Source organism: Mus musculus, chromosome 4 (assembly GCF_000001635.26).
Source record: "Mus musculus strain C57BL/6J chromosome 4, GRCm38.p6 C57BL/6J".
NCBI classification, from domain to species: Eukaryota; Metazoa; Chordata; class Mammalia; order Rodentia; family Muridae; genus Mus; species Mus musculus.
The window spans coordinates 135,855,122-135,880,077 of record NC_000070.6 but is presented as its reverse complement, the minus strand read 5'-3'; the positions used below and the strand labels follow the sequence as shown (position 1 = coordinate 135,880,077).

At 42.0% G+C, this 24,956-nt stretch overlaps 2 protein-coding genes across 8 annotated transcripts; one reads left to right on the top strand and one right to left on the bottom strand.

Moving 5' to 3' along the window:
* Positions 1-6,231: 6,231 nt before the first annotated feature.
* Positions 6,232-9,161, top strand: Pnrc2 (proline-rich nuclear receptor coactivator 2). 3 transcript variants are annotated; one of them, NM_026383.3, is made up of 3 exons: positions 6,232-6,404; positions 6,979-7,183; positions 7,624-9,152. In NM_026383.3, the coding sequence occupies exon 3, from the start codon at positions 7,642-7,644 to the stop codon at positions 8,062-8,064; it is 423 nt and encodes a 140-aa protein (NP_080659.1). In that variant the 5' UTR covers positions 6,232-6,404; positions 6,979-7,183; positions 7,624-7,641; the 3' UTR covers positions 8,065-9,152. The 3 variants fall into 3 exon arrangements, with proteins under 3 accessions (NP_080659.1, XP_006539101.1, XP_006539102.1); XM_006539038.1 differs by lacking the exon at positions 6,232-6,404 and adding an exon at positions 6,411-6,801 and having other exon boundaries at positions 7,624-9,161; XM_006539039.1 differs by lacking the exon at positions 6,232-6,404 and adding an exon at positions 6,411-6,814 and having other exon boundaries at positions 7,624-9,161.
* Positions 9,162-10,169: 1,008 nt separating this feature from the next.
* Positions 10,170-24,326, bottom strand: Srsf10 (serine and arginine-rich splicing factor 10). Of its 5 annotated transcripts, XM_011250188.2 has the most exons (7): positions 23,787-24,326; positions 21,669-21,773; positions 18,201-18,304; positions 16,876-17,038; positions 16,502-16,555; positions 16,248-16,349; positions 10,244-12,952 (listed from the first exon to the last, which is right to left on the bottom strand). In XM_011250188.2, the coding sequence occupies exons 1-7, from the start codon at positions 23,849-23,851 to the stop codon at positions 12,892-12,894; spliced, it is 654 nt and encodes a 217-aa protein (XP_011248490.1). In that variant the 5' UTR covers positions 23,852-24,326; the 3' UTR covers positions 10,244-12,891. The 5 variants fall into 5 exon arrangements, with proteins under 5 accessions (NP_034308.1, NP_001271125.1, XP_011248490.1 ...); NM_010178.3 differs by lacking the exon at positions 16,248-16,349 and having other exon boundaries at positions 10,170-12,952; positions 23,787-24,007; NM_001284196.1 differs by lacking the exon at positions 16,248-16,349 and having other exon boundaries at positions 10,170-12,952; positions 16,502-16,552; positions 23,787-24,007.
* Between the last annotated feature and the right edge of the window lie 630 nt (positions 24,327-24,956).

Sequence of the window (24,956 nt, the reverse complement as noted above, 5' to 3'; positions counted from 1 at the left end):
AGCAATATACCACTGAACTATATGTCCCCAACTCAGTACATGTGAGTTGTGGGGCAGCCTGGACCACACTGGGAGACCCTCCCCCTAGGGCAGGAGAGAATCACTTCCTGGTCTTACACGCGTTCTCGCGACCGGCCAGGAAGAACACAGCAAACCAGAATCTTCTGCGGCAAAACTTTATTGCTTACATCTTCAGGAGCAAGAGTGCAAGAGAGAGAGCAAGAGAGAGAAAGAAAGCAAGAAAAAGAACAAGAACAAGAAAGCAAGAGCAAGAGAGAGAAAAAGCAAGAACAAGAGAGAGAAAAAAAACAAGAGCAAGAAGAACAACAAGAGCAAGAGAGAGAAAAAGAATGGCAAAACCCCGTCCCTTTTAAGGAGAATTATCCTCCGCCTAGGACGTATTACTCCCTGATTGGCTGCAGCCCATCGGCCCAGTTGTCATCACGAGAAAGGCAGAACACATGGCGGGAAAACTGCCCCTGCACGTGTGCAGATTATGTTTACCACTTAGAACACAGCTGTCAGCGCCATCTTATAATGGCAAATGTGAGGGCGGCTCCCAACATCCTGGGACTCAGAGCTGTTGACCCTCTTGTTGCTGCTGTTCCCAAGAGTGAGAATGTCAATGGCTGTCGTTGGGCCAAGCTATTTAATCCTCTATGGGAATGAGTCTTTGTCCGTGGTAGCCTGACTTTCGAAGTCTCTCTCAAAATCAATGCCACAAGGCAGACAACAAATGTTAGCCTGCTCTAGTGAGTGGAAAATTAACAGATGTTCATGGATCAACTGACAAGTCTACAGCCGTGGACGATGTTGACTTAAATGAGTCGGGAGACCTCATTACTGTCATATTTGGTGGGGCAAAGAGCTGTCCTATGGGGCTTCTTGTACAAGAGGCCACATATGGTATGTGACCTTAAAGAACACTTTAAAAAAACAAACAAACAATTTCCATTATTTCACCAGCTCATCTTACAGATCCAAGGTCAGAGGAACAGCCATTACTAACAAGGAAGAACAGTGACTCCAGAGCTGGGATGTGACCTGAACGCTGGTGCTAGGGACTTAAATGGACACATAATTTTTAAATTAAAAAAAAAAGTTGTTTTTTTTTTTTTTTTTTTTTTTTTTTTTTTGGTTTTTGGAGACAGGGTTTCTCTGTGTAGCCCTGGCTGTTTTAGAACTCCCTCTGTAGATCAGGCTGGCCTCAGACTCAGAAATCCACCTGCCTCTGCCTCCCGAGTGCTAGGATTAAAGGCGTGCGCCACCATGACCTGGCACAACATATAACTTCTTTATCTTTCCTCTCTCTCTCTGTATGTGTGTGTATACATGTTCATATGTGGGCACACATGCATGTCTGTGTGGATGCTTTGTAGCAGCTACATTAGAGACTGAGTATCTTCTTCAGTCACTCTCTTATATTATGTTTTGAGAACCCAGAGTTTAGCAATTGGCTAGGCTGGCCGGCCAGTGAGCCCTGGGAATCCACCTGTCTCTGCGCTCCTTGAATCCAGCACTGCGGTTACATCCCTGCATAGCAGAGCCTAGATTTTAATGTGAGTTCTAATTTTAGGTCCCCATGCCTGTGTCTGAAGTATTTAACTGTTTGAGCCAGCTCTCCAGTCTCTACATAGTTTATAGAAGGTGTTTGGTAACACATACTAAAAGCTTTACTGTCTACTTTTCTGTTGTTAAGATAAAACCAGGTTGAGCCGGGCATGGTGGTGCACGCCTTTAATCCTAGCACTCGGGAGGCAGAGGCAGGCGGATTTCTGAGTTCGAGGCCAGCCTGGTCTACAGAGTGAGTTCCAGGACAGCCAGGGCTATACAGAGAAACCCTGTCTCGAAAAACAAAACAACCCAAAAACAACAACAAAAAAAAAACAAACAAAAAAAAAAACACCCCAGGTTGAGTGTCAAGGCCGGTACGTGCAGGAAGGAACTGAAGCAGAGGTCTTAGAGGGACTCTGCCTATTGGCCTGCTTCTTGTGGCTTGTTCAGCTTGTTTTCCTATAGAACCCAGGACCACTGGCCCAGGCAGGGGTGGCACCACCCACAGTGGACTGGGTCCTCCCATTTAACCACTAATAAGAAAAAATTCCCGGGGCTGGAGAGATGGCTCAGAGGTTAAGAGCAATGACTATTCTTCCAGATGTCCCAAGTTAAATTCCCAGCAACCACAAGGTGGCTCACAACCATCTGTAATGGGATCTGATGTGCTCTTTTGGTGTGCCTGAAGACAGCTACAGTGTTATTCATATATATTAAATAGATAAATTAAAAAAAAAAGGCAGGGCATGGTGGCACACGCCTTTAATCCCAGTACTTGGGAGGCAGAGGCAGGTGGATTTCTTAGTTCCAGGCCAGCCTGGTCTACAAAGTGAGTTCCAGGACAGCCTGGGCTATACAGAGAAACCCTGTCTCGAAAAACAAACAAACAAACAAACAAACAAACAAACGACAAAATTCCCAACAGACTTGTCCTCAGACCAATCTGATGACTTTTTTTTCAGCATAGTTCCCTCTTCCCAGGTGATCCTAGCTTGTGTCAAGTTGATAAAAAATTAACCACACTTAACCTATATGTTTACCTCATGACCTAATAATTTTGTAGCTTGGAATTTGAGGGAAATTTATTTAAGGAAATTAAAATTTGTAAGTATATCTAGCTCAGCCTATAATAATAATAAAAAAACCTGCAAACACTGGCTGGCCATGAAATTAATTGCATATGGCCATAGCATACAATTCTAATAACCACACAAGTATGTTGTTTCCAAAAGCATAAATAAATTAGGCTGGGCATGGTGGCACATAGCTGCAGACCCGGCTGTTGGGAAGTGCAGATAGCAAGGCCATTCAAGGACACTCAGTTGCAAAGCAAGTTTGAGGCCAGCCTGGGGTATGAGATCCGGTTCAAACAACAACCCCCTACTGCAACAAACCTAAGCTAAATCATCTTGTTTAGGAAATGCCTTCTTATGTGTTGTTGAGAGCGACACAGCAAACAAGGACTCCAGACACACCGCTCCATGATAGGGGACTGCCAGAGAGTAACTCAGATTCCTGAGTGAGAGACTGGACTCAGCTGGACTGAACCATGCACAGGCCCATCTCCCAGGGCTGTGAATGTGGGTGTCAGTCGGTAGAGATCAGGCAGGGCTCTTTAAGGTCTTGCAGGCTGAAGCCCTCCCCGGAGCATCACGAGAGCCAGAGCCGTGGGAGTTTCCCACGGACATCCTGTGCTGCCTCCATTTGGTAATTAGAATCAGGTGACTGCCGCGGCTGACAATAGACTTGCAAGTTCTCCCGAATGTGTGAACGTGTAGAAACCAGCCCCAGATGCTTCCTCAGGAAACGAAAGCACGCGGTGAGAAAGGAGGCGTGGGGCTTCATACTAGTTTGGTAACACTAATGAGAGCGTGAGCTGTCTCTGAGAGCCCGGGCTCCTCCTAGCAGGCCTGCCTGCAGACATTCAAAGTGACCCCGAATTTACAAACAAGCTTGAAGAAGAAAGAACAAACAAGTGACAAGCTCTTGAGTCAGTAGATTAGAGACTTGTATAGGTGTGGCCCACAGGGTGACTGTGCCAACAACCCCCCCCCCCCCGCGTTGGAGTCTAAACAATAGACCTCGGGTGTCATTTGACTTCCCTCTTTGTACTTCTATTTAGATTAGGCAGGGGAATGCTTCTCTTCTCTGTCTCTCTCTCTGGATGGGCACACGCTGTTGAGGCCAGAAGTTATTTGCACTGGACATTCTCGATGGCTCTGTACATTGTCTGCTTACATTATTTCCTCATTTATGGTGTTGGCATGTGTGTGCCACGGCATGGTGTGGATGTCATAGGAAACGTTGTAGGAGTTTGTTCTCTCCTTCCACCATGGAGGTCCCAGAACTCAGGTTGGCAGGCTCGAGGGGGAGGGGCGTGGGAGTGGCTTGACCTGCTAATCAACCTCACCAGCTTCTCCTTTTTTGCTTTTGTTTTGGACACAGGATCACAGTAAGCCTGGCTGGCCCTGACCTCTGAGATTCTCCTGCCTCCACCTCCCAGAGTGCTGGAGTTAGGAGGGCTATCACTATGCCCTTCATTTTGTTCTTTGAGATGAGTTCCCTAACTGAACTTGGGGCTCACTGGCTAGAGATTACGCACTTCCCACAGCAGTTACAAACTTCTATGTGAGCCACTCTAGTCCCTGCCCCCTTTACAATTTACAATTAAGAGTCCTCTGTGGAAAAACCTTCAAGCTATACCTTCTTAACTTTTTTTCTTAAGATTTATTTATTTTTCGTATGTACACTGTCGTTGTCTTCAGACACCCCAGAAGAGGGAGTCAGATCTCTCGTTACGGATGGTTGTGAGCCACCACGTGGTTGCTGGGATTTGAAGAGCAGTCGGGTGCTCTTACCCACTGAGCCATCTCTCCAGCCCACCTTCTTAACTTCTAATTCCCTTGCAATGAGCAGGTTATTTGTCTAGAGAAACCAGGCCAAACTTCCCCAAAGCTCAGCTCCCTTCTCTCACAAATAGGAAAGGGCTTTCCCTTCTTTTGGATCCAGATGAGGTTTCTTTTTTTCTTTCTTTCCCAAAGCAGGCACTAGATAAGTGTGGGCAAGATGAATGCTTTAAATTAAATATCCACTGGCTATGGTGGCGGATGCTGTTAGTGCCAGGACTAGGGAGGAAGAGGAAGGCCTCTCTGTAAGGGCTTACGGTTAGTGCCAGGACTAGAGAGGAAGAGGCAGGCCTCTCTGTAAGGGCTTACGGAGGACCTGTCACCCTCTTTTGGCCTCCCAGGACACTGCAAGCATGCGATGCACAAACCAAACAAAATCAGACAGGCAGACGGTGATATTTCGAAGAAGGAATTCTTTTTTACACATGGTCCAGAGTTTGGAGCTCTTGTGGACTGGTAGCTATTAATGAGCTAGAGACAGTGCTAAGACATGGTGAATGCCGGAACCATGCTCTCCCAAAGGGCAGCCTGACGCTGACCTTGTAGGAGAGAGCAGGCTCAGCCAGGTGGCAGGACACAGGCAGGCTTCATGGCACCCAAGCTTTCCGACAATGTGGGTAATGGTGTCCTCTATGTCAAGCACCTTTTAGGCACAGAGAAGAAGGGCACATGAGCCCAGGCTCTTGAAACTCACTGTAGCATTATGCTTTGAAGTGTGGCACCACTGAGATGTCCTGAATCCAAGAACACTGGAAATCAGAATAGCACCTTGCCCTTAAAATTGCTGAGACTGGAATGAGATGACATAAGCAAAAGTCTAGCATGAGGTAGGGAGCAGATAAAACACCCTAGATGCATTTGGACAGGCTTGCAGAATTCTGGACCAACTTAATTCTGGACAGCAATGGCTATATAGATAGATGTGTGAGTGTGTGTGTCTTATTTGCATCACAATTTGGAGCCAATGAAACGTTTTTGTTTTGCTGAGATGGGGGTTTTGCTATGTACTCCAAACTGACCTCAAAACTGAGAAGCTGTGATTACAGGCCTGAATGAGGCAAGACACCTGGCACATTTACCCCCAGAATTATTCACTGAAATTGGTGTTCACCCTTGAAATGTTGACTCTAGGATACACGTTTTTCTTTTTCTCTTAAACAAAAGATATCTCTCCTTTCTTTCCCGAACCTTGCTGTCATTCTTGAGCGGTATATTTCTTTTCTCTAGTTTTCCCACTTTCGAAACAAGACCAAAAAATGTGTAGGGATCCAGCAAGTGCTGTGTATAGAAAAAGCAGGCCCTGATAGTAGTGACAGTCTCAGGTACCGAGAAAAAAGTGAAGCTAGATCAGAGGAGACATAAAAAAGGAAGGTGGTCATGTGCAGAAATAGTTGCCGGGCTCTGGGTGGGGTGAATATGACCCACGGCAGCTCTGGGGCTGGCCCAGTGACCGCAGGACAGAAAGGGCCAGGAACAAAGACGGGCGCCGCGCAGAGGTCTGGTCACGGAAGTAAAGTACGGGCCCCGCTGCCAGAGGCCAGCAGAAGAGCAGCTGCCCTCCGCCAGCCGGGGAAAGTCCAGCAGCGCGGCTCCCGAAGCGGGCCAGTTATTCCCGACATGCTCCTCCCGCAGGATTTCAAACCATGACAACAGCCACCCCGCACTCCCCCCCCCCCCCGCGTGCCCCAGCAACAGGCGGTGGCTGGCGTCTCATTGGCCGCGGGACGCGCTGCCGCGTCCTCATTGGCTGCACAGTCTCCGGTCCTCTTCCGCGCTTGCAGCGGCCTCCATTTTGTCGGGAAAGGCAGTAGGAGGTTGGTCCCCAGACGGAGTTGTGATCCGTGACTCGTTCGTGGGCTGTTAGATCCGTGCATCGTTTCTCCCTGTAGAGGGAAGGAGGCTTGGAGGTCGAGAGGGAGCCGCCGCCGCCGCCGCTCGAAGTCGGTGAGTGTGGCGGGGGCGGCCATGTTGGCCATCGCGGGCACCATTGTTGGGCCTGGCTGAAGAGGAAGTGAGGCCGGTCGGGTGCGACCGACTCCCTGGGAGCGGAGCCGCGGGCTGAGGCTGCGAGCTTGCAGGTTCACTGTGCGGGTGACTGCGAGTGCGGGCCTTCTGACTTACAAAGTCGGAGGCTTCTCAGCCTTGTGAGGGTGTTTGCTAATTAGAACAGAGAAACCTTTCCCCTTAGAGGCGTGATCTTTAGGAATGTAAGGTTATTATGGTTTGTGAAAAATTATGGCACCCGTTACCGGAGTCATAGGCGAAATCACGATGCGCGCTGTTGGGAACAGAACCTTGATGTGGAAATGGCTGTGCGGGTCCTAGTTTCACTTTAAAACGGGTAAGAGTTGCAGGTAAGCCCCCAAGAGTTGTAAGCTGATATTTATGAGGTCAAAGAAAGTCGTGGTCTCATACATCATCTATGAAGCTTTGAGGAAGCAGCGACAGCCATTTCTGTAGAATGTCTAAAAGATCACTTTTTGGGGTTATTTTCAAGTAATTCTCTTTCCTTTTCTAGCTAGGACTTCTCTCAAACTTGTGTGCTGAGGAGACTCGATGTGGACCTCAGCTCCTAGGCTGAAATCAGCAGACTGGCTCATGAAAACTTGTGTACTGAGACAAAGGAAAGGATCTAGCAGAAAGCAACGTCTCTTATCCTGGGCTTGGCAGCAAGGAAGAGGACAAGTAGTGGAAATCCTTCAATCTGAAAAGCAAACTGAAAGGTATAAAGATTCCCATCACAGTGGGGCCAATTATCTTAGGAGTGAAGCAATTCTAAACTATTAAGGTCAGCGGCCATGCATGGCGATGCTGCAGTATTATGTGCCTGTAATTCCAGCACTCCAGAGTTTGGGGCAAGACTGCTTAAAGTTGGAGGCCAGTCTGGTATAGGAGACCCCACCAGCCACGGGTGGCTTTCGGTGTGTGGGGTTATTTCTTTTAGCTTGTACAAAGAATGAAAGAAGAGCTTGCTTTAATTTTTTTCTTCTTTCAATTTCACAAACTGGTATCTAGCTCACGACTTTAGTTTTTTGAGGTAGATGGTTTTGAAGTCGAGCCTAATGCCATCTTGTCATATTTTCTTCAACACTTCTAGAACTGGAACTATGGAAACATCACAAGGAACATGTGGAATTTATTGTTTACATGTATTTACTTACAGGTGACAAAGAAGCTGAAGATGGGTGGCGGAGAGAGGTATAACATTCCAGACCCTCAATCTAGAAATGCTAGTAAGAACCAAGAACAGCAAAATAGACAGAAGAGCAAGGATCAGAATTCTTCCCAGACGAAGATTGCTCATAAGAAAAAGGAACGAGGACATGGGTACAATCCAGCAGCAGCAGCATGGCAGGCCATGCAAAATGGGGGAAAGACCAAGAGCCTTTCTAACAACTCCAACTGGAATGCTGGTTTATCAAGTCCTAGCTTGCTTTTTAAGTCTCAAGCTAGTCAGAACTATGCTGGAGCCAAATTTAGTGAACCACCATCACCAAGTGTTCTCCCCAAGCCACCAAGCCACTGGGTTCATGTTTCCTTGAACCCTTCAGATAAGGAAACGATGACATTTCAACTTAAAACCTTACTTAAGGTACAGGTATAAAGTTAGTAGGTGTTAACTTTAAATTGTGACGCTTACACATGACATCTGATTTATGTGCTGTACACACTATACAGTGTCGATGCAATTTCAACAATTTAAGTGACTAATTGATTCTACTTGGTAAATTCAAGTTTAGATCTGGGAAATAGTAACCTTAACTTTTTTATTGTTTGATGGGAAAAATTAAGATTTATGGGTTAACACACAACTTCTGAAGAAGTCAGACAGTGCATTTAGCATATACAAGGTTGCACAGTTCAGTTTCATGGTCTAGGGTCATCCAAACTATCTTGGGCATTTTTCAAAAGATAGCGGCGCAGCACATGTCCCAGTGGTCATTTCTTAAATGCAGTGGATAAGTACCCAGAGATGTACCAAGTCTATTCTAAAAACAGACAGTGCTGACTAGCACCCCACAAAGCTGCTAAAGTGATCCTGGCCTCACCTATATACAAAGCCTGTTTGAAGTAGGGAGTTGTGTTTGTGACATTTAAAGTCATGTAAATACATGTAATAAGCTTGTAACATATGTAATGTTTTCTTAGCCTTTATTCTACAAAAATAAGACTATTTTTAGTGTGAATTTGATGAATGTAAGACCATGAACTGTTTTTTTTTTAAAAATCTTATGGCCTAATTTTGAAGGTCTCCAATTTTTAAAGGTTGCCCTTGTGCTTAAGTGCCAGAGTGAATCAATGTAACTGATGTGTGAAATCTGTTGTATTAAGTTTTTATAATTGAAAAGATTTAAGCTACATTTCCTGTTTTTTTTTAAAGAGATATAAAGATGTAGGACAAAACTTCCTCCCCAACCATCTTAAACCCAAAGACTCATTTTGGCTTTATCAACCCTAAGTCACCCCTGCCTGATTATGTGCAACCCCTCATTTTCATTGGCAAAGGGAAAAAGTCTCTTGTGTTATTAAACCCAGTAACAATTACTTCTCAATCTTTATGAGCAGAAGAGCTAAATTGTGTTTTCTCAATTAAGTTCAGAGCAAGAGTTCAAGTCAAACATTGAGTATCCTAAAGGACAAGTTCACAAAACTATAATCTGACTGAAAAATAAAATTCATAAATAAACCTTTCCTCCCTAGTACATTCTTTTTATGTAAGTGATTTATGATTGTCTACTTGGGATGACTGTGATGCTACTATGCTGTTTGACACAGGTCTCTCTAGCTTGAACGCTGAGATTGACAGTGTGCACAGCCCTGCCCAGCTGAACTATGCTTCCTCTGTGCTGATGGGGAATTTAAACATTTTATTTATGACTATTCAAACTACCGAAAATCCTTGTATGTAGGCAGATATGAGTTACAGAACAGCAAGTGCTTTACCTGGTCTCAAAACCAAAAGTGTAATTAGCTTTTGCTTATTTGCTTAAACAATCCCACCTGCAGAGGATGGATTATCCCTGGTGTGATTCAGTGGAACAACTAACAAAGTCTTTTTGTGCCTCTGCCTATACTTTTGTTTTTTTATGTATGCATTAGAATGCAGCAATATGCCCAGATCTCTAATTTGGACTAAGATGTGTGCTGATTGCATAAACACTTCAATAGACACTAATAAAACATAGCTGTAAGTTCATTCAGGAGGCACAAATAGCAAAAAAAAAAAAAAAAAAAAAAAAAAAAAAAAAAAAAGGCAGCCAGGAGGGCTATTTACAGAGAAAGCCTGCCTTTGAGGGAGGGTGGGTGGGTGGGTGGGTGGGTGGGTGGGTGGGTGGGTGGGTGGGTGGGTGGGTGGGTGTGTGTGTGTGTGTGTGTGTGTGTGTGTGTGTGTGTGTGTGTGTGTGTGTGTGTGTACTCCTGCAGCCTTCAGTAAGTATGGCAGAATCCACCAGTTGGTTGCCGAAGGCAGCCATACAGTGTTCACTTCCTATGTATTTTGGTGGCAGTGTGTAGTATGATAGACTGACTTTACCTTAAATCTATTAATCCATTTTCAAATGGCTCTAAATTATGCAACTTCCCCCCCCCCCCCATATTTTCATAGGCAATGTTCTAAATCAAGTAATACATCTCTAAAACCTCAGAGACAAGTATCTGCTTGGGTAGTTATACCTGTAAGGTACAACAAAGTCTACAGAAAAACCAAGATTTTTTTTTTTAAAGCTCCTAGACCAGTTTATTTTACTCTCCAACAAAGAAATGTGATCTGCAAAAACAAAACCTGGATTACAAAAGCCTTTTACTTCTTTACAAACTACTGTTACTAATAAAAATTTACATGCCTCAAGTTTTTATCCCCCCCACCCACTGCACACAAAAACTCCCAACAACAAAAAACCAAGAACTACAGTTTTAACACAGGGTGAATGGTGAACCAGTTTTACAAATACACAAACATTAATAACTAACAGGATTGGAGGGACAGGAAAAGAGAAGAGAGTCTTCTGCAACAATGAATCGAGTATCTTAATCTTGATGAAGCTAACAGTTGAAGACAGTAAGTTGTTTAACCTCTCTGATTCCTGGCTATTGTTGAAGTCTAATCTCAATATTTGTAAAAAAGGAACATGGTAAAAAAGTACAGTGAAGGAAGCCAGCTTCAGAGTGCTGGAGCTCCAACAGCCTACAATCCTGGAATACACTTTAAATCTACTTTTAGTAAAGTTAGAAGGTGTGTATGCAAAAACTCCTGTCCACATGGTGGGTACCCCACGGAAGACAGCTTTCTTATTTGAAAAACAGGATAAGTGTTCATTTCCTGGGAGTGATTTTAAGGTTAAGTAGGAATATCTGGAACACACACAACTTGGCACAGCAAGTGCTGAGTAATATTGACAGCCTTTCATATACATGGAAACCACAATAGACAAGACTAAAAACAAGCTACCCCAAACCACAGGGGCCCCCCCTCAAACTTACTACACTCAACCCAAGAGCTGCCGATTACTGTTACTGCATTTATAAAGGAACAGGGATATTTTCCAGCATATGAAACCACTCCCCCAAAGAAAAGAAATCTAAAAAGTAAATAGAAACAATGTATTGAATTTTTAAAATGGAACAAAAACCTCATCTGAACTCACAACTTCATTTTCTCCTCTGGAAGGCCTTAAGCTCAATTGGAAAGGAAATGGAGGCCAAGTAAAGGACAGAACACTGCAGACGGCACAGATACTGTTAAATACACAGAACCTTTAAGACCAATCCAATGCTAATGATGACGTAAATGGTATAAATACACTTAGTAATTTATAATCTCGAAATAAACGCTAAATTCAGTTTTACCAATTTTTATTGTGTCCTTAAAAATAAAACTTTAAAAGCATTTCCAACTTGATTCAAAATAAAAACAACAAAAATGAAGCCAAAATTTATAATTCTCACATGGTGCCTGTTGCCTTTTTGAGTTTGGGCAGGCTGAAAAAAAGTTAAAAAAAAAAAAAAAAAAACCAAAAACCCCCAACAAATAACCTTCATTTTACCGCTCTCTTCATTTATGTGTAATCCTACTACATTTTAGAAAAAATGGTCAAAGGCTTAACACTGTTTCCAGATTTCAGATATTGACAGTTTTAAATATGTGGCAAAAATACAACAAAAATCCGAATGTGGTGGTATTAATGGTAGGATAAACAAGCTTCATATCCTGATAAGGAACTAAGGAATCCAAAACATTTGTGACACTATAAAGTTATTTATTAACTATACACATAATATGTCCCCTATAAAATGTACAAGTAGATCACTAAAAAGTCGTATCCGGTAAACACTTTCTTCAATACAGAATATACTAAGTCCATTGGGATAACAGCTGTCTGCCTCAAAATAATCTAATTATAGCACCCAGGGTCTGCTTTAATGTAAAGTTAAATACTTGTTACTTTGGGGATTACCTATTTGCTTGACAGAGCCAAGAGTTATACTCTAGTATATTAATCACTGCACAACAGATCAGCTTATCACAGGTTTTCTTCATTATTTGTAGTAATGGGATACAACAAATACTAGATACTTTTAAGTGGCAAACAACCATAAAATTACTTTTCTATGATAGTATATTGGGTTTTATAATTACACTAGGATATGAGTGGTATAAAATATTACCATAATACACCTCAAGATAATGAGGTTATACTGTAATGATTCACTAGATTGTGCTCAGTAGGTTTTACTAAATAAGGAATCTGTTCTCCTCTCCAATTATCCAGTATGTTTTGCCCACAGTAAGGGTTCAATAAATATCCATTGAACATACTGTCTACACAGGAGTTGAGAAGAGATGGGCCCTCGTGGGTGGATATCAAGTATAAGTGGAATTAGCCTGGGAAGGAGTGGTTAGATGTAAACTGTATGTAGTATACAAGTAAATAAACTCGGATGCCAACAAAACAAACAGGCAGAAAATACTGGCACTGGAATAAACAAAGGCAAGACTTGCCAACATTGGCATTAAGTGGAACTGACTTTTAAGAGATAACTAGGAAAAACTTTATATTGGACCATACCTTTACCATCCAATTTAATTTGAGACAGACCAAGAGAGGCACTGTTAGAGACTATGGCTGTCTTCCTTGATGTTCAGACATCCTAGTTTCCAGTAACTTATTATGGACCGGCTACCCATGAGTCAATATAAACCTGTTCATATTTAGGGATTAGTTTCCACAAGTACAAAGTTGAATTTCCTTTTATTTGTCCTAAAATGCTTACTTTCAAACTTGAAGGGACTTCAATTATTCCATGTAGTTTTCGATAATTCTTTTATCTTTTCAGACCAGAGTCAAAATATTCGTACAGTATTCATACTGCAGCACCTTCCACCCACCCTTTGGTCGCTTGAACTGCCCTTCTTTGGTTCTTTTTTCCGCTTTCAGATCTTTCTTGAAGTGTAGTAAGCAGAACTGTACTGGGTATTCCAGCTGCAGTTTGGTCTTAAATAAAAGAAGGATGTTTGTCAGTTTGGTTTTCTCTTTATTCTTCTCTGTGGTATACAGGATTTTGTTAGTTGAACTGGATGTAGCAGCTTACTGGGCCAAAATTTCAAGAGAATAGTACAGTAGTTCCCAGGTCTCTTCCCTAGGTTGTAACTTAACAGCTCACACTCTATGTAGCACCTGTCCTTTCTCACTGAAGCATGAGCTCTCACTGTTCTTCTTGCTTACTTGGCTTATTAAAAAGCAAACAAACAAATAAACAAACAAGCAGATTTTTAAGTAAAAAGAGATGTGAAGTGTCAGCCTTCACTTGAATCTTGACACGACTATCCTATTCATAGAGCCCACTGCTATGCACAGAGGAGTCTTATTGACTGTGGAACTTAATATGATACAAATTTAGTTTAAAAAAATGTAAAATTTCTCACCTGATATCATTAGAATCCTACTATAAGCGCAACTGTATGTATATAGTCCTTGTGAAGCTATGTTGGGTATACCATTTCATAAACACTATGTAAGCTTCTCAAGTTAACAGTCTGAGTGTAAAAATAAATTGACAAAAAGTTTCAGCACCAGGCCTTCTAGTTCTACAGAGACTAAGCATAATTTTATTGAGCTACCTCTTCAACTACTGTTTCTTAAAAAAAAAAAAAAAAAGTGAGGCTCATATCTTGACTCTTGCCATTAACAGCTTTTTCTCTGTGCCTTAGTTTCCTGATATGTGAGGGCAAATCTTCCTTAAAGGTGTTGTGATGAGTGAACGAATCAATAAACTCTCTTGAACAATGTCTGGCACAGCATAAATAATAAATTACCAGCTATAGTTGTTACCTCAAAATTGCTATAATTCAATAAAAAAAAATATACTGAAACCACTCCCGGCAGTGGTTATCATTTAAATGCTCACCAACATACAATGAAAAAGAATTTAAACCATGTCATAAACATAAAACCCAGTATGTCTTGTTCAGGAAGGGGAACGAGCAGGATTCTTTGTAATAATGAAAATATAAATTTATAGTTAGCTTGCCCAAATTTTCATTTTAGTGTTTACCAATACTACTAAATAACCTCTTCTATTATTTAACCCAAGAGGTTTAATGAACAATCATGACATGATTTTGACATAAGGAAATTTCTTAAGCACTATGTAAAAGACGTAGATTTCTGACAAGTTCTATCATTCCCAGAGTAGGGCAGTTGTGCCTAATGTCAAGACTGATTAAAATATTCCTAAAGCTACAGAGGATAATTTGCATTATTTTAGACTCATTCAGAACTATAATAATTCCAGTTAATCATTATTTCCTTCATTTTGTTTTTATTATAGCATCTTTGCTTAATTTACAGCAAGCAGAAAATAAGCTGGGTCTTGTTTTGATCCAAACATTGATGTTTTAAAGGTTGTACACAATATTTGTTAAAAAGAACATATAAAAATACCTTTTTAGAAGCTTCTATAAGAAAGAAAATACAAAGTTTAACCCCACAACTTTCCTCTTTGCTAGAACTGCAAACTACCGCTACAGTTTTAAATAGACTTTGTTTAAACTATACATCCAGGAAAATCTAAAAAAATTAAAGAAACGTGCATATAAATGATTGCATAGCAGAACAAGAACATTAACTGCAAACAGTAAAGAAATAAAAGTTAGAAATACTATTAAATATACAAAGGTTCTAGAATTAACCCTCCAAACACATTCCACAAACAGTTCTTAAAACCATCTTTTGTTGTCTACAAGCAAGGACTAAATTTCTAAAAACAAAATCGAAAGGAAAAAAATAAGGTAATCCTCCAGGAGGATCGTCCCCCACAGTATCTTCACTCACATCTGTAAGCAACGAATCTAAGATCTTAGAGACACTAGCTTTGTATTCTGAAATGACACCGGACATTTCAAGTCATTTTATTGCCTCCAAAACAATCTTGAAATACTAGAAATTATAAATATTTAAGGGTATCATTTCGTTATTTTTTAGTCATGTCCTACATTACCAAAAACTAAGTGATGTGGCTTTTGCTTAAAACTCAACTTTCCCCAAAAATCCACGGCACCACAAAATCACCTAGGAGTGTTATCTTCTCAGCCTGTCTCACATGAATAAACTGAGGTGTGAAGAGCAAGCCTCCCCTATGAAGAACAGGCAGATTTTGATACAAACGCACATGGTAAGTGCTGTGAGCATCAAAATTCAGTTTGTTTTACACTATGCATATAAACAAACAAAAATGTATTTTCAAACAGTTCACTTGTTTCTAACAGAAAAAACAAACAACAAAACAAAACCCCTAAATAACAATGATCAACAATAGTTAAATTTAGAGCAACTATGCTAAGAACAGTCTTTTCCCCTTACAATGGTTTCTGTGATCACTGACTCACTCACAACTTAAGGGGGAGGGTTTTCCCTTATGCTTTAATGTTCCATATCTTAGAAACCAGCAGGGATTGAGGTGGGGAAAGCAGTGAAGGCTCCATGTTTCAGTGAAAAGGGCACTCTCCCTGAAAACGCTATTTAACCCAGTTGGCATCAATCCCCAGATGGTGGATTTAACAAAAGAACTATTCCACATTGCATCATAAATAATCATCATGGGCTTAGACATCTTGACAAGACATAAAGGTCCACCCTGAACCTAAATGTGTCTGAGCAGTCAGTGTTGTAATGTGGCTACCACTTCACTTCTGTATCATTCTATCTTATTAGCAAGCTACATTTCTAGGTTAACAGTTCTACCAAATATGGATATGAAAATTTATTTCTAATAAGACAATGTTGCAAATTATGGTCAACCAACATCTTTTCACCAAATACTTCAAGCATAAAAAATGAGAATCTTTACAAAAATATACAGAGACACCACAAATTGGTAGCTGCCCATAACATTAAACAAACTGGACTCTTAAGAGTGGCTTCTCAACAGCGCATCTTTTTAATTATAACCATTGCCCAGTACAGGGAAAACTAACAAGTTAAGTTTGTTTGTTTTTAAACGCATCATTGCAACATTGTATTCCTGATAATTTAAGTATACCAAACTATGAGTAAATGAATGATACATGCCTAGAAGTATCATAATTTATACTATCAGTGGCCACTGGACTTGGGACTAGTCCAAGACCTTGACCTAGATTTTGACCTAGACCTAGACTGTGATCTTGACTGAGATTTGGATCTAGGTGGTTCTTTTTTCCTTGATTCCTTTTCATATCTTGAGCCAGACTTATAATGTGTTTTGGAATCTGTTTTAGAGGTGCCTCTAGTTTTGGTGTGAGATGCAGACCTAGAACGTGATTTAGCCTTCATTTCTTTCTTGGGCTGGGACTTGGACCGTGATCTTGAATTGGATTTAGATCTTGAAAAAGATCGATTTCGGTGTTTGAATCTTTCAAAACAGAGGAGAGATACAATTAGAGTAAAAATTAGATTCTATATTAATCAAATCTGTTACACTTTTAGAGCAAAAAGTTCACTCTGAAATTGAAAACAAAAAACAAAAACAAAAAAATGAGTTGTTTTCAAAGCAAAATTATTTACCTATCATTGTCGGAATGGCTTCGGCTACGCCGTGGTCTTCCAGTCGGTCTACTGCTAAAAAGCATACCAGAAAAAGCAAACAGTGACAAATGTCTATTTATAGTCTTAATGCTTAAATAAAGCACCAAAAATAACTTTAATCTTAACGAAGCATCCAAGATGCACAATTAAAAATAAGAAAAAGGCATTTTAAAAAACATTTGCAAATATCTCCTTTAAAGAAAGGGCCTTAAAACACTTTATTAAGTGAGCTTAGAACTCCTGAGCTTGCGTGGTCCTCCCACCTCAGTCTTCTGAGGGGCTGGGATTATAGGTTAATGCCATTATACTTGGCTACAAACATTAAACAACAGATCATTGTGTACCACACTTACTTTCTAGGACTGTAAGATCTCCTATAGTTATAATCAAAGGAGCGACTCCTCGATCTTCTCCTTTCATAACTCCGGCTTCGAGAGCGTCTATATCGGTCATAATCGTCATATCGTGAAGAGCTGTATACATTCCTCCCTTCCTTGGCTTTCATTTGATTTGGTGCTAGGAAACAGAATAGAAATACTTAGAAAAATTAAAACTTTAGTATCTAAACCGCCATACTAAAGAATAACATTCCTAAAAAAAAAAAAAAAAAAAAAAAAAAAAGAATAACATTCCTGCACTCTTCCTCTAAAAGATTTCTATTTATGTGTATGGGTGACGTTTGCACATATGTCTGTGCAGCATATGTATACATTGCCCAGAGTCCAGAAGGCTGTTAGGACCATGTGGATGATGGAAATCAAACCCGATTCTTTAGAAGTAGTTAATTCCCTTAGCTGAGACATCTTCCCAGTCCTGTCTTTGAGAAAAATAAAAATGTCATTATATAGGCCTGGCCGGCCTCAAACTCTTGAATGTTGAGAGTGTATGTCACCATACCTGGCTCATTACTGCATTCTTCATCTCATACTAAGGAATAATGTGTTTTGTATCTCAATATATTTTTTTTTTTGGTGTAAGAAGCATAACTAGAAGCTGGGCATGGTGGTGCACGCCTTTAATCCCAGCACTTGGGAGGCAGATCTCTGAGTTTGAGGCCAGCAAACCCTGTCTCGAAAAACCAAAAAGACAGTGCTTAATGTTAAAAATAATAAGTCACTGGCTTTTTTCAATGTCTTCTCACAATTACTTTGCCAATCAATGTTAACTACTTTTGACTCCAGGAACTGATACCGCAAGAGTACATGAAATGCAAGATTTGGCCTATAAAGAATATGTAACACCAAGTACAGTAAAGTGGGACTATGCAGCTCTGAGAATCAATGCATAGAAAAGCTAAAAGGAGCAAACACTGATTTAGTAACTCTTCAACAGCCATATTAACCCGTCTTGTAGTAAATCTAACAGCAGAGTCAGAATTGAAAGCCAGGTCTACAAGTCTCCAAAGTCTATATATAGTCCTGCTGCTATAAGCTGACAAATGATGTATACCTGCATAACCAGAGCAAAGTGTTAATATAAGATCTAGCCCAGTTTTAACCTAGTTACCTTTCCATGTCTAATCCTATGAATTTATTTCCATAGTTATGTACCTACACAACCACCCAATTAATTTTTTAAGCTCTTGGAGAGATTAGAAAGAAAATAATAAAACTAAAAAACTTAAGTCTAAAAAGCAACACACTGCATGCATGTTAGGCATATGGGCATTTATACTTACTCTTCCGATCCCCCTGTGCGAACTGGATTTCAATCTGACGCCCACAAATCCATTTTCTGTCCAAATTATGTAAAGCGTCTTCAGCATCACGAACATCCTCAAATGTGCTAAATGTTAAGGGGCTTGAGAAGTTTTGTAAACTTTGATAATGGTTTGTGAAGTCTGAAACAACTCATAATCTCTCAGCATCGCTCCTCTAGACCCTTCATGATTATTTGGTTGACTTGGCCAGTAATACTACAGGCATTAAAAATACTCGTAATCTTCTATGGTATACAGTTTTAAGACACACATGTAAATACGTGTTGTAATAAGATCTGCCTTAACTGAACTACCAGGTACACTATAAAAAACTTCCCCATGTACTAAGAATTAACTTGATAAAATAGAAAAACAATCAGTCAAATCTGTTGGATACCAAAAAAATTTCTTACAATAAAACCAAATTACGATTTTCATATTATTTCAAATTAAAAAAAAAATGCCAGTAATTCTTAAATAAGCAAGCAAAGTATGCTTTACAAGAAAAGAAAGCATTAACTTAAAACTTCAGATACAGGCAATATTATTTCATGTAGTTGTCTTCCTTGCACCACACAAGATAGGCATGCTAGTCATTTATAGGCATAAAGTCAGAATCAAGCAATACACTCAGTCACTATGCCAAATGCACATGACATCCATGCAGACTGTAGAAGCACACTATCAAGAAGTGGCAAAAGGACTCCTAGCTTAAAAAGGCCTAACTATGACACTAAGTATGCAGCTTCCTGCAAAATAATATGTCGGCTGGTTTCCCATTTGAGTCATGGCAGTATTTACCCGCATTAAATAGAAAAACTGTTGGCACTCAATTTTCATCTGAGAAACTAAGCTGCCTTGTAGCTCTCCCCCATGCCTGCAACAGAACCCCTAAGTTGACCGTTATTTTGTCTAAGCACATCTTTTCTAAAAGCATCATTCAAATGGGAGACAAGTACACTTAAGACCATGACCAAAAAGAATTGACTTTTGGAAAACGGATTTTTACTACATCCTAAAATCATCACTCTAAGCACATCCAGTTCAGTGTCTCAGATGACTGGAAATGCATATTTGGAGCACCAATTAAGAAAATACTCCCAAAGTGACACATTAACTTCAAGGCTGACATATTTGTTCCTTAGATATAAACAGTCTGTCTCAGCCTATCACTAGACTTCCACTTTCTGTCCAAACATAATTAAGGGCCATAGGCCTCAAGATCTCTCTCTGAGGCCACTAAATATAAGTTAAACAGGAGAGATTTTTGCAAAGTCTCAAATAACTGTGCTTTCAACTTTTGTAAAATGGCTGATAGTTATAAACATCCCTCAAGGTTAACTGTACTTAGGTACTAAACTAACAGGAATCAGTTCACTTGATGTATACTGTACTACTTTGTTACACCAAGAGACAGTATAGTTTCAGAATGACTCACATTAAGAGCTGCAAAGATTATGAATGTGAGCAGAGCATTCTTGGGTACTATCCTTAAAAACAGAATCTTGGCCTAGAGGACAAGGAGCTGCAATTCACCCACCTCTTAAGCCAAGGATAAGGAGAGAAGGCAAAACCAGGAAGTCTTGGAAGACACAGTAGCATTAAGCGAAGCCAGGTACTGGTCACCAAGAAATCTTTGTGTTCCCAAAATATTAAACTGGCAAACCTGTTAACTTACTCCTGTTTACTTACTACTCTGGACTCCTTGTGTAACCCATTACTGTTCAAATACAGCATACTCTTGAGGAAAACTACTGCTGACACTGTTCCCAGGCCACCTCACACCATACAAATCCCGAACATTATAAACCAGACTGATCAATGCATTTATGAAGCCAGATAAGGCATTATCCTTTAAGTTTCACAACGAATCCCCAAGGTTCTCCTGACCACCCACAGGCCCCACATGAGTGAGCAGCGTTAGGTTTTTCCCTCTCAGCTTTACTAGGAATTTATAAGGTCAGAGTTTCAAGAAAACGAATTTAAGGAATAGGAAAAGTTTCCTGGGTTGAAATTCAGCTTTAGACACCTCCTCTCTCCACTTCCTTGGACAAGGAAATGACCTTACAGGTCAGAAACACAATCTCCTGAACCTCAGGATCAAGGCTCATTTCCCATACACCATGATTAGGACCCATATCATGAAGGTGGCCTTCTGCAGTCCATGCAGAGCTAACTGATATTCTGCCTGTGCCAAGCCATGCAGGGACAGCAGGATTCACAGAACCAGCAGCCACTTAGGAAAAGAAAAAAAAAAGACAAGAACAAACCAAAAAGACCTATTGCTACTTATTTTTAGTGGCTCTACCCTAGACCATCCAGCTGTCTCTCTAAGTGCATGCACCTGCCTCTCCCTTACACAGGGCTCTGTGACTGGGATTTTAGTACCTCATATTACAAGAGCCTCTGATGAACAGGTCTAAAATCAAATTATGCGGAATTTAAACTTAACAATGTTTTATTTTGCTATAACTTTAACTTGATAAGCTAGGAGAAAATACACTCATACAAGACCACAATCACAATCTCAAAGGCCCACACAAACTCAAGTTACAGGTTTTGTCACTAGACCAAACCGGCATAATTATGAAAATTAACTGCTTGCAAAATAAAATAAAAAATAATAAAAAAGAAAGTAGTTATTCTGTAGGATACATCAGGTATGACTCCTTTAATCTTGGCCATCATTCAACTTCATCTTGACCTTTAACTCTTTTAGTGCTTGTCAGAAGGACTTGTCATGAGATGCTTGGTCAAATATGACAGATGGCTTTATCTTTAACTTTGAAAAACAACCTTTTCCCCCTTTGTGGATAAATCGAGGCTTTGTCTCCCATTAGGCTTGTCCTTCTTCCAGCTTTTCTTTATTTTTTCTTTTCCCAAACTCTCCCTTCTCTTCAAGCCTGATCCTTAAGAGGTCTTTGGCTTGTCTACTTGCCTTAAGTGTTGAACTCTACTCTAAAAGTTCTTTCATGCTTTCTCTTTGGGGTCTCCATAACTGTACAGCTTTACATTCTGAGGTAACAACAGAGGACAGCAAATTAGGGGACAATATTAAAGAAGTTTACCTCATTGTTATACAATTTGTTTTCGATCAAGTGATTCAAAATAACAAACAAGATTACTAAACTTTAATTGCTAAGAACAAGAACATATTAACTTTTAATTTGACTTATAGCAAAGATGGTAGCAACCATTGTATTCAAATTTTTTAAAAAATTACATATTATAATCACTGATTTGAGTTTCAGCAGCAAGGATGGGAATTTAAAGGTTTATTTTTGGATTAACTAAGAAATAAGAGCAATGAATCAGGAAATTTTAAAAGATTTGAAGACATAAGACATTAGAAGACAAAAAGACTATTTTTTATGTTACCACTTACATAAAAACTTGAATTTCAAACTTCAACACCCCTCACTAATCATCCATCTGAAGAAAGGATATTGAACATATGCAAATCCTCTTGGACGCCGAGTGTAGAAATCAAGTGGGACATAAACATCTACTATTGGACCATAACGACCAAATTCCCGACGTAAATCTTCAGACCTAAAACATCATGAAAAAACTCAAACTTTTTATGCTCACATTCCTGAACATGTTCACATTTTTCAACATCACCTTAAGGAATATAAGGATTGTGGTTGATAATAGCATATAACCCATGGATCCTTATACCCCTGCCTTTGCCAACAAGCTTTCTGAGCTACAAGGTGGCACACACCTTAAAAATTCCAGGACTCAAGAGGCAGAGTCTAAAGCTAGCCTGGTCTACAGAGGAAGTTCCAGGACACCTAGGGTTAGTTACATGGAGAAACTCTGTTCTGAAAATCCAAAGATAAACAATGCATCTCGGGATGGGGATTACACCATACAAAGGCAGCTCAACTTTAAATCCACCACTGTGAAATCAGAGGTAGAGGGATCTGGGAGTTCCAGATAAATCAGGGTCAGTGAGACCCTGCCAAAAAAAAAAAAAAAAAAAAAAAAAAAGCGCACGCCTTTGATCCCAGCACTTCAGAGGCAGAGGCACGGGGATTTCTGAGTTCGAGGCCAGCCTGGTCTACAAAGTGAGTCCTTGACAGCCAGGGCTACAGAGAAACTGTCTCGAAAAACCAAAACAAACAAACCCGGGTCTTCACTGTTCATAAAGGGCATGTCTTCAACTTTTTTAAAAACTGAAAGACTGCTGCTGGTGGTGAACACCTTTATTCTCAGCACTCTGGGAGGCAAAGGCAGGAGGATTTTTGCTAACCTGTCTACAGAGCAAGTTCCAGGTCAGCCAAGGCTACAAAGAAACTGTCTTTAAAAAAAAACGAATAAATGGCAAAAACAATCATCAAATATTCTAGCATTCTGAAAAGTATTGTATATTTGTTTTAAGGCAGGTCTCATTCTAGTCAAGTTGGTTTGGAACCCAATTTCCAGCATTAAGCATTCCCATCACATCCCCGCTTACGCTAAAATTGTTCAACAGGGTCAGCCATTAAAAATCTGAAATAAAACCATCACAGTATCTACATACTTCATACTTAAGTATTAAAACGACAAAATGGAAAAATTTTTAAGTCGTTAATTAACCACTTTTGTTTTATGCGTAATGACAAAGAGGATACAAAACTCCACAAAACAAGAAAAACCCAAAACCTCAGTTTTTCTTCGGAGTTTATTTTGTACGAACACGAAGAGTAATCCTGTGATAAAAATCTCTTCTGAAAAATTCCGAAGGCAATTCAAAGCAAAGGACAAGCTGTGAAAACAAAGCCCTTTACCAGGCGAGACTCGAACTCCCAGACCCGTCTTCTGAGTGCTGGGGCTACGCCCGGAGACAAGGCGGACTTTTATTAAAAGTACCGCCTCCGTTCACCCAAGTTAATCACGAAGGTCCCTAACGGGAGCGGTCTCTCCAGCACCTCGTTTTCAAAGAGATTTCCGCGAAAACACGTGGATCACTCCATTTAACCGAAAAATTGTTACACTCGCCCCAATCTCCACGACTCCTCTCCCCCACAGCAATCTCGAATCCACTCATCACCATCCACACAGATGGGGGAGATGGAGCTGCAAACCCTCCCCTCCGCTATCCCGTTATCCCACTCGCATCTTTTCCATCTTCTGACTTCGTAGCCCGAGCTGACCTCCGACTCGCGCCGATCCTCCCGCCTCGGCTTCCCCGAGTGCTGGCCTGGGCCGCCCCGCCTGGCAACCCTTTTCCCGTTTTCAACAACAAAAATCCCTTTCAGGCCGAGGGGGGCGTGCACCTCATGGAACGTGGACGTCGGATCCATGAGGGACACACACGTCCGGCCCGCCGGCTCGGCCCAGCCGCCGAGCACGCGGGGGAGGACGGGGCCCCCGAATGCCCGCCACGCGGCCCTCACGCCTGCTCGCTCGCCAGCGCTCGGCCCGGTGTCCGCCCTTGCTCCTGCAGGCCGGCGGCGCGGCCTAGAGCCGGCGCGGGCCCCGCCATCTTCGCCCCGCCCCTCCCCCGCGCCACGGCCGCCGCTCGCCGGGCGCCCGCGGCCTCCCTCCCCCGCGCAGTAGCTGCTCCGGTGCGCTCACCTGGTGTCGTCCGCCACGTTCCTGACGAACAGAGACGTGTTAGGGGGGCGCAGGTATCGGGACATGGTGGCGGCGGGACTCTGGGCCGGCGGCGCTAACGGGCTCGGGCAAACCGTCCGCAGCTCCGGCGGCGGCTCACATCCACTCACACCACACTCGCACAGACCCAGAGGGCTCCGCTACGGCAACTGCCTCTTCTCGCGAGACTTGGCTCCCGCCTCCAGGCCCCCTCCCACCTCCCGCCCCGCAGCACCGGCGGAGGGGGACAACGGCTTTTTCCCGCGAGATCTCTGGGCGTGCGCGCGCCGCCGGCCTGACGCGCGCACCGCGGCCTCGCTGCCGTTCATTGGCTCCAGGCGCGGGCTCCTCCCCTCCCCCTCTTTCTTTCTTTAGCGCTGCGCTTTCCCGCCCTTTCCCGCCCGGCCGAGCCCGCCATCCCTCCTCCTCTCGGCGAGCGCTCGGGTTAAACTACCATGACCGGGCTCGGGAGCCTCGGAGCCAGCTAGAGGCTGCTCCGGAATCCGCTGTTCGGAGTTGCGCCTGGGCTTCTTATCAGATCTCTGGCCAGAGAGAGGAACTTAGAGATTCTTTGTGGGGTTTGGGGGAGGGGCAGAGCTTTCGGCGTGCCGTGCGTGCAACTCTCTGCCTTTGCTGCACATCCGCGTCACCTAGGCACGCAATTCCCTCCCCGTGAGACCCGGGCCCTGCTGTCCTTGTCTCTGTTGCTCACATGCAAGGTGCCTGAACCCCTTTTCCAGCCTTGAAGAGGTGGTGTTTGTCTCTTTGTTGTTTTCTGGGGATCCAATCTAGGTCCTTGGATTTGCTAGCCAAGTTTCTTCCCACAGACCTGCCTGCACCCTAAGACAGACACTGCCCACTCACCCCGGCCCATCGTCCCCCTCTTGCTCCAGTCCCCCTCCAACTTTCAGTCCTCATCATGGGACTCCCCAGCTACAAAAAAACCTTGGCTAGCTGGTTTGCTTTTCTCCCTCTCCTTTTTTCTCCTCTCTTCTCCCTCCCCTCCCTCTCTCTAGCGCCTCCTCCCCTCTATTCCCCACGTTGAGGGAGCGGGCTCAGTGCTTTGTTACTAGTTCCCTCTTTGGCCTCCTAGGGCACCCATACACAAGTGGGCAATACACTTAGATTTTTATTATTGTTTTTGTGTGTGTG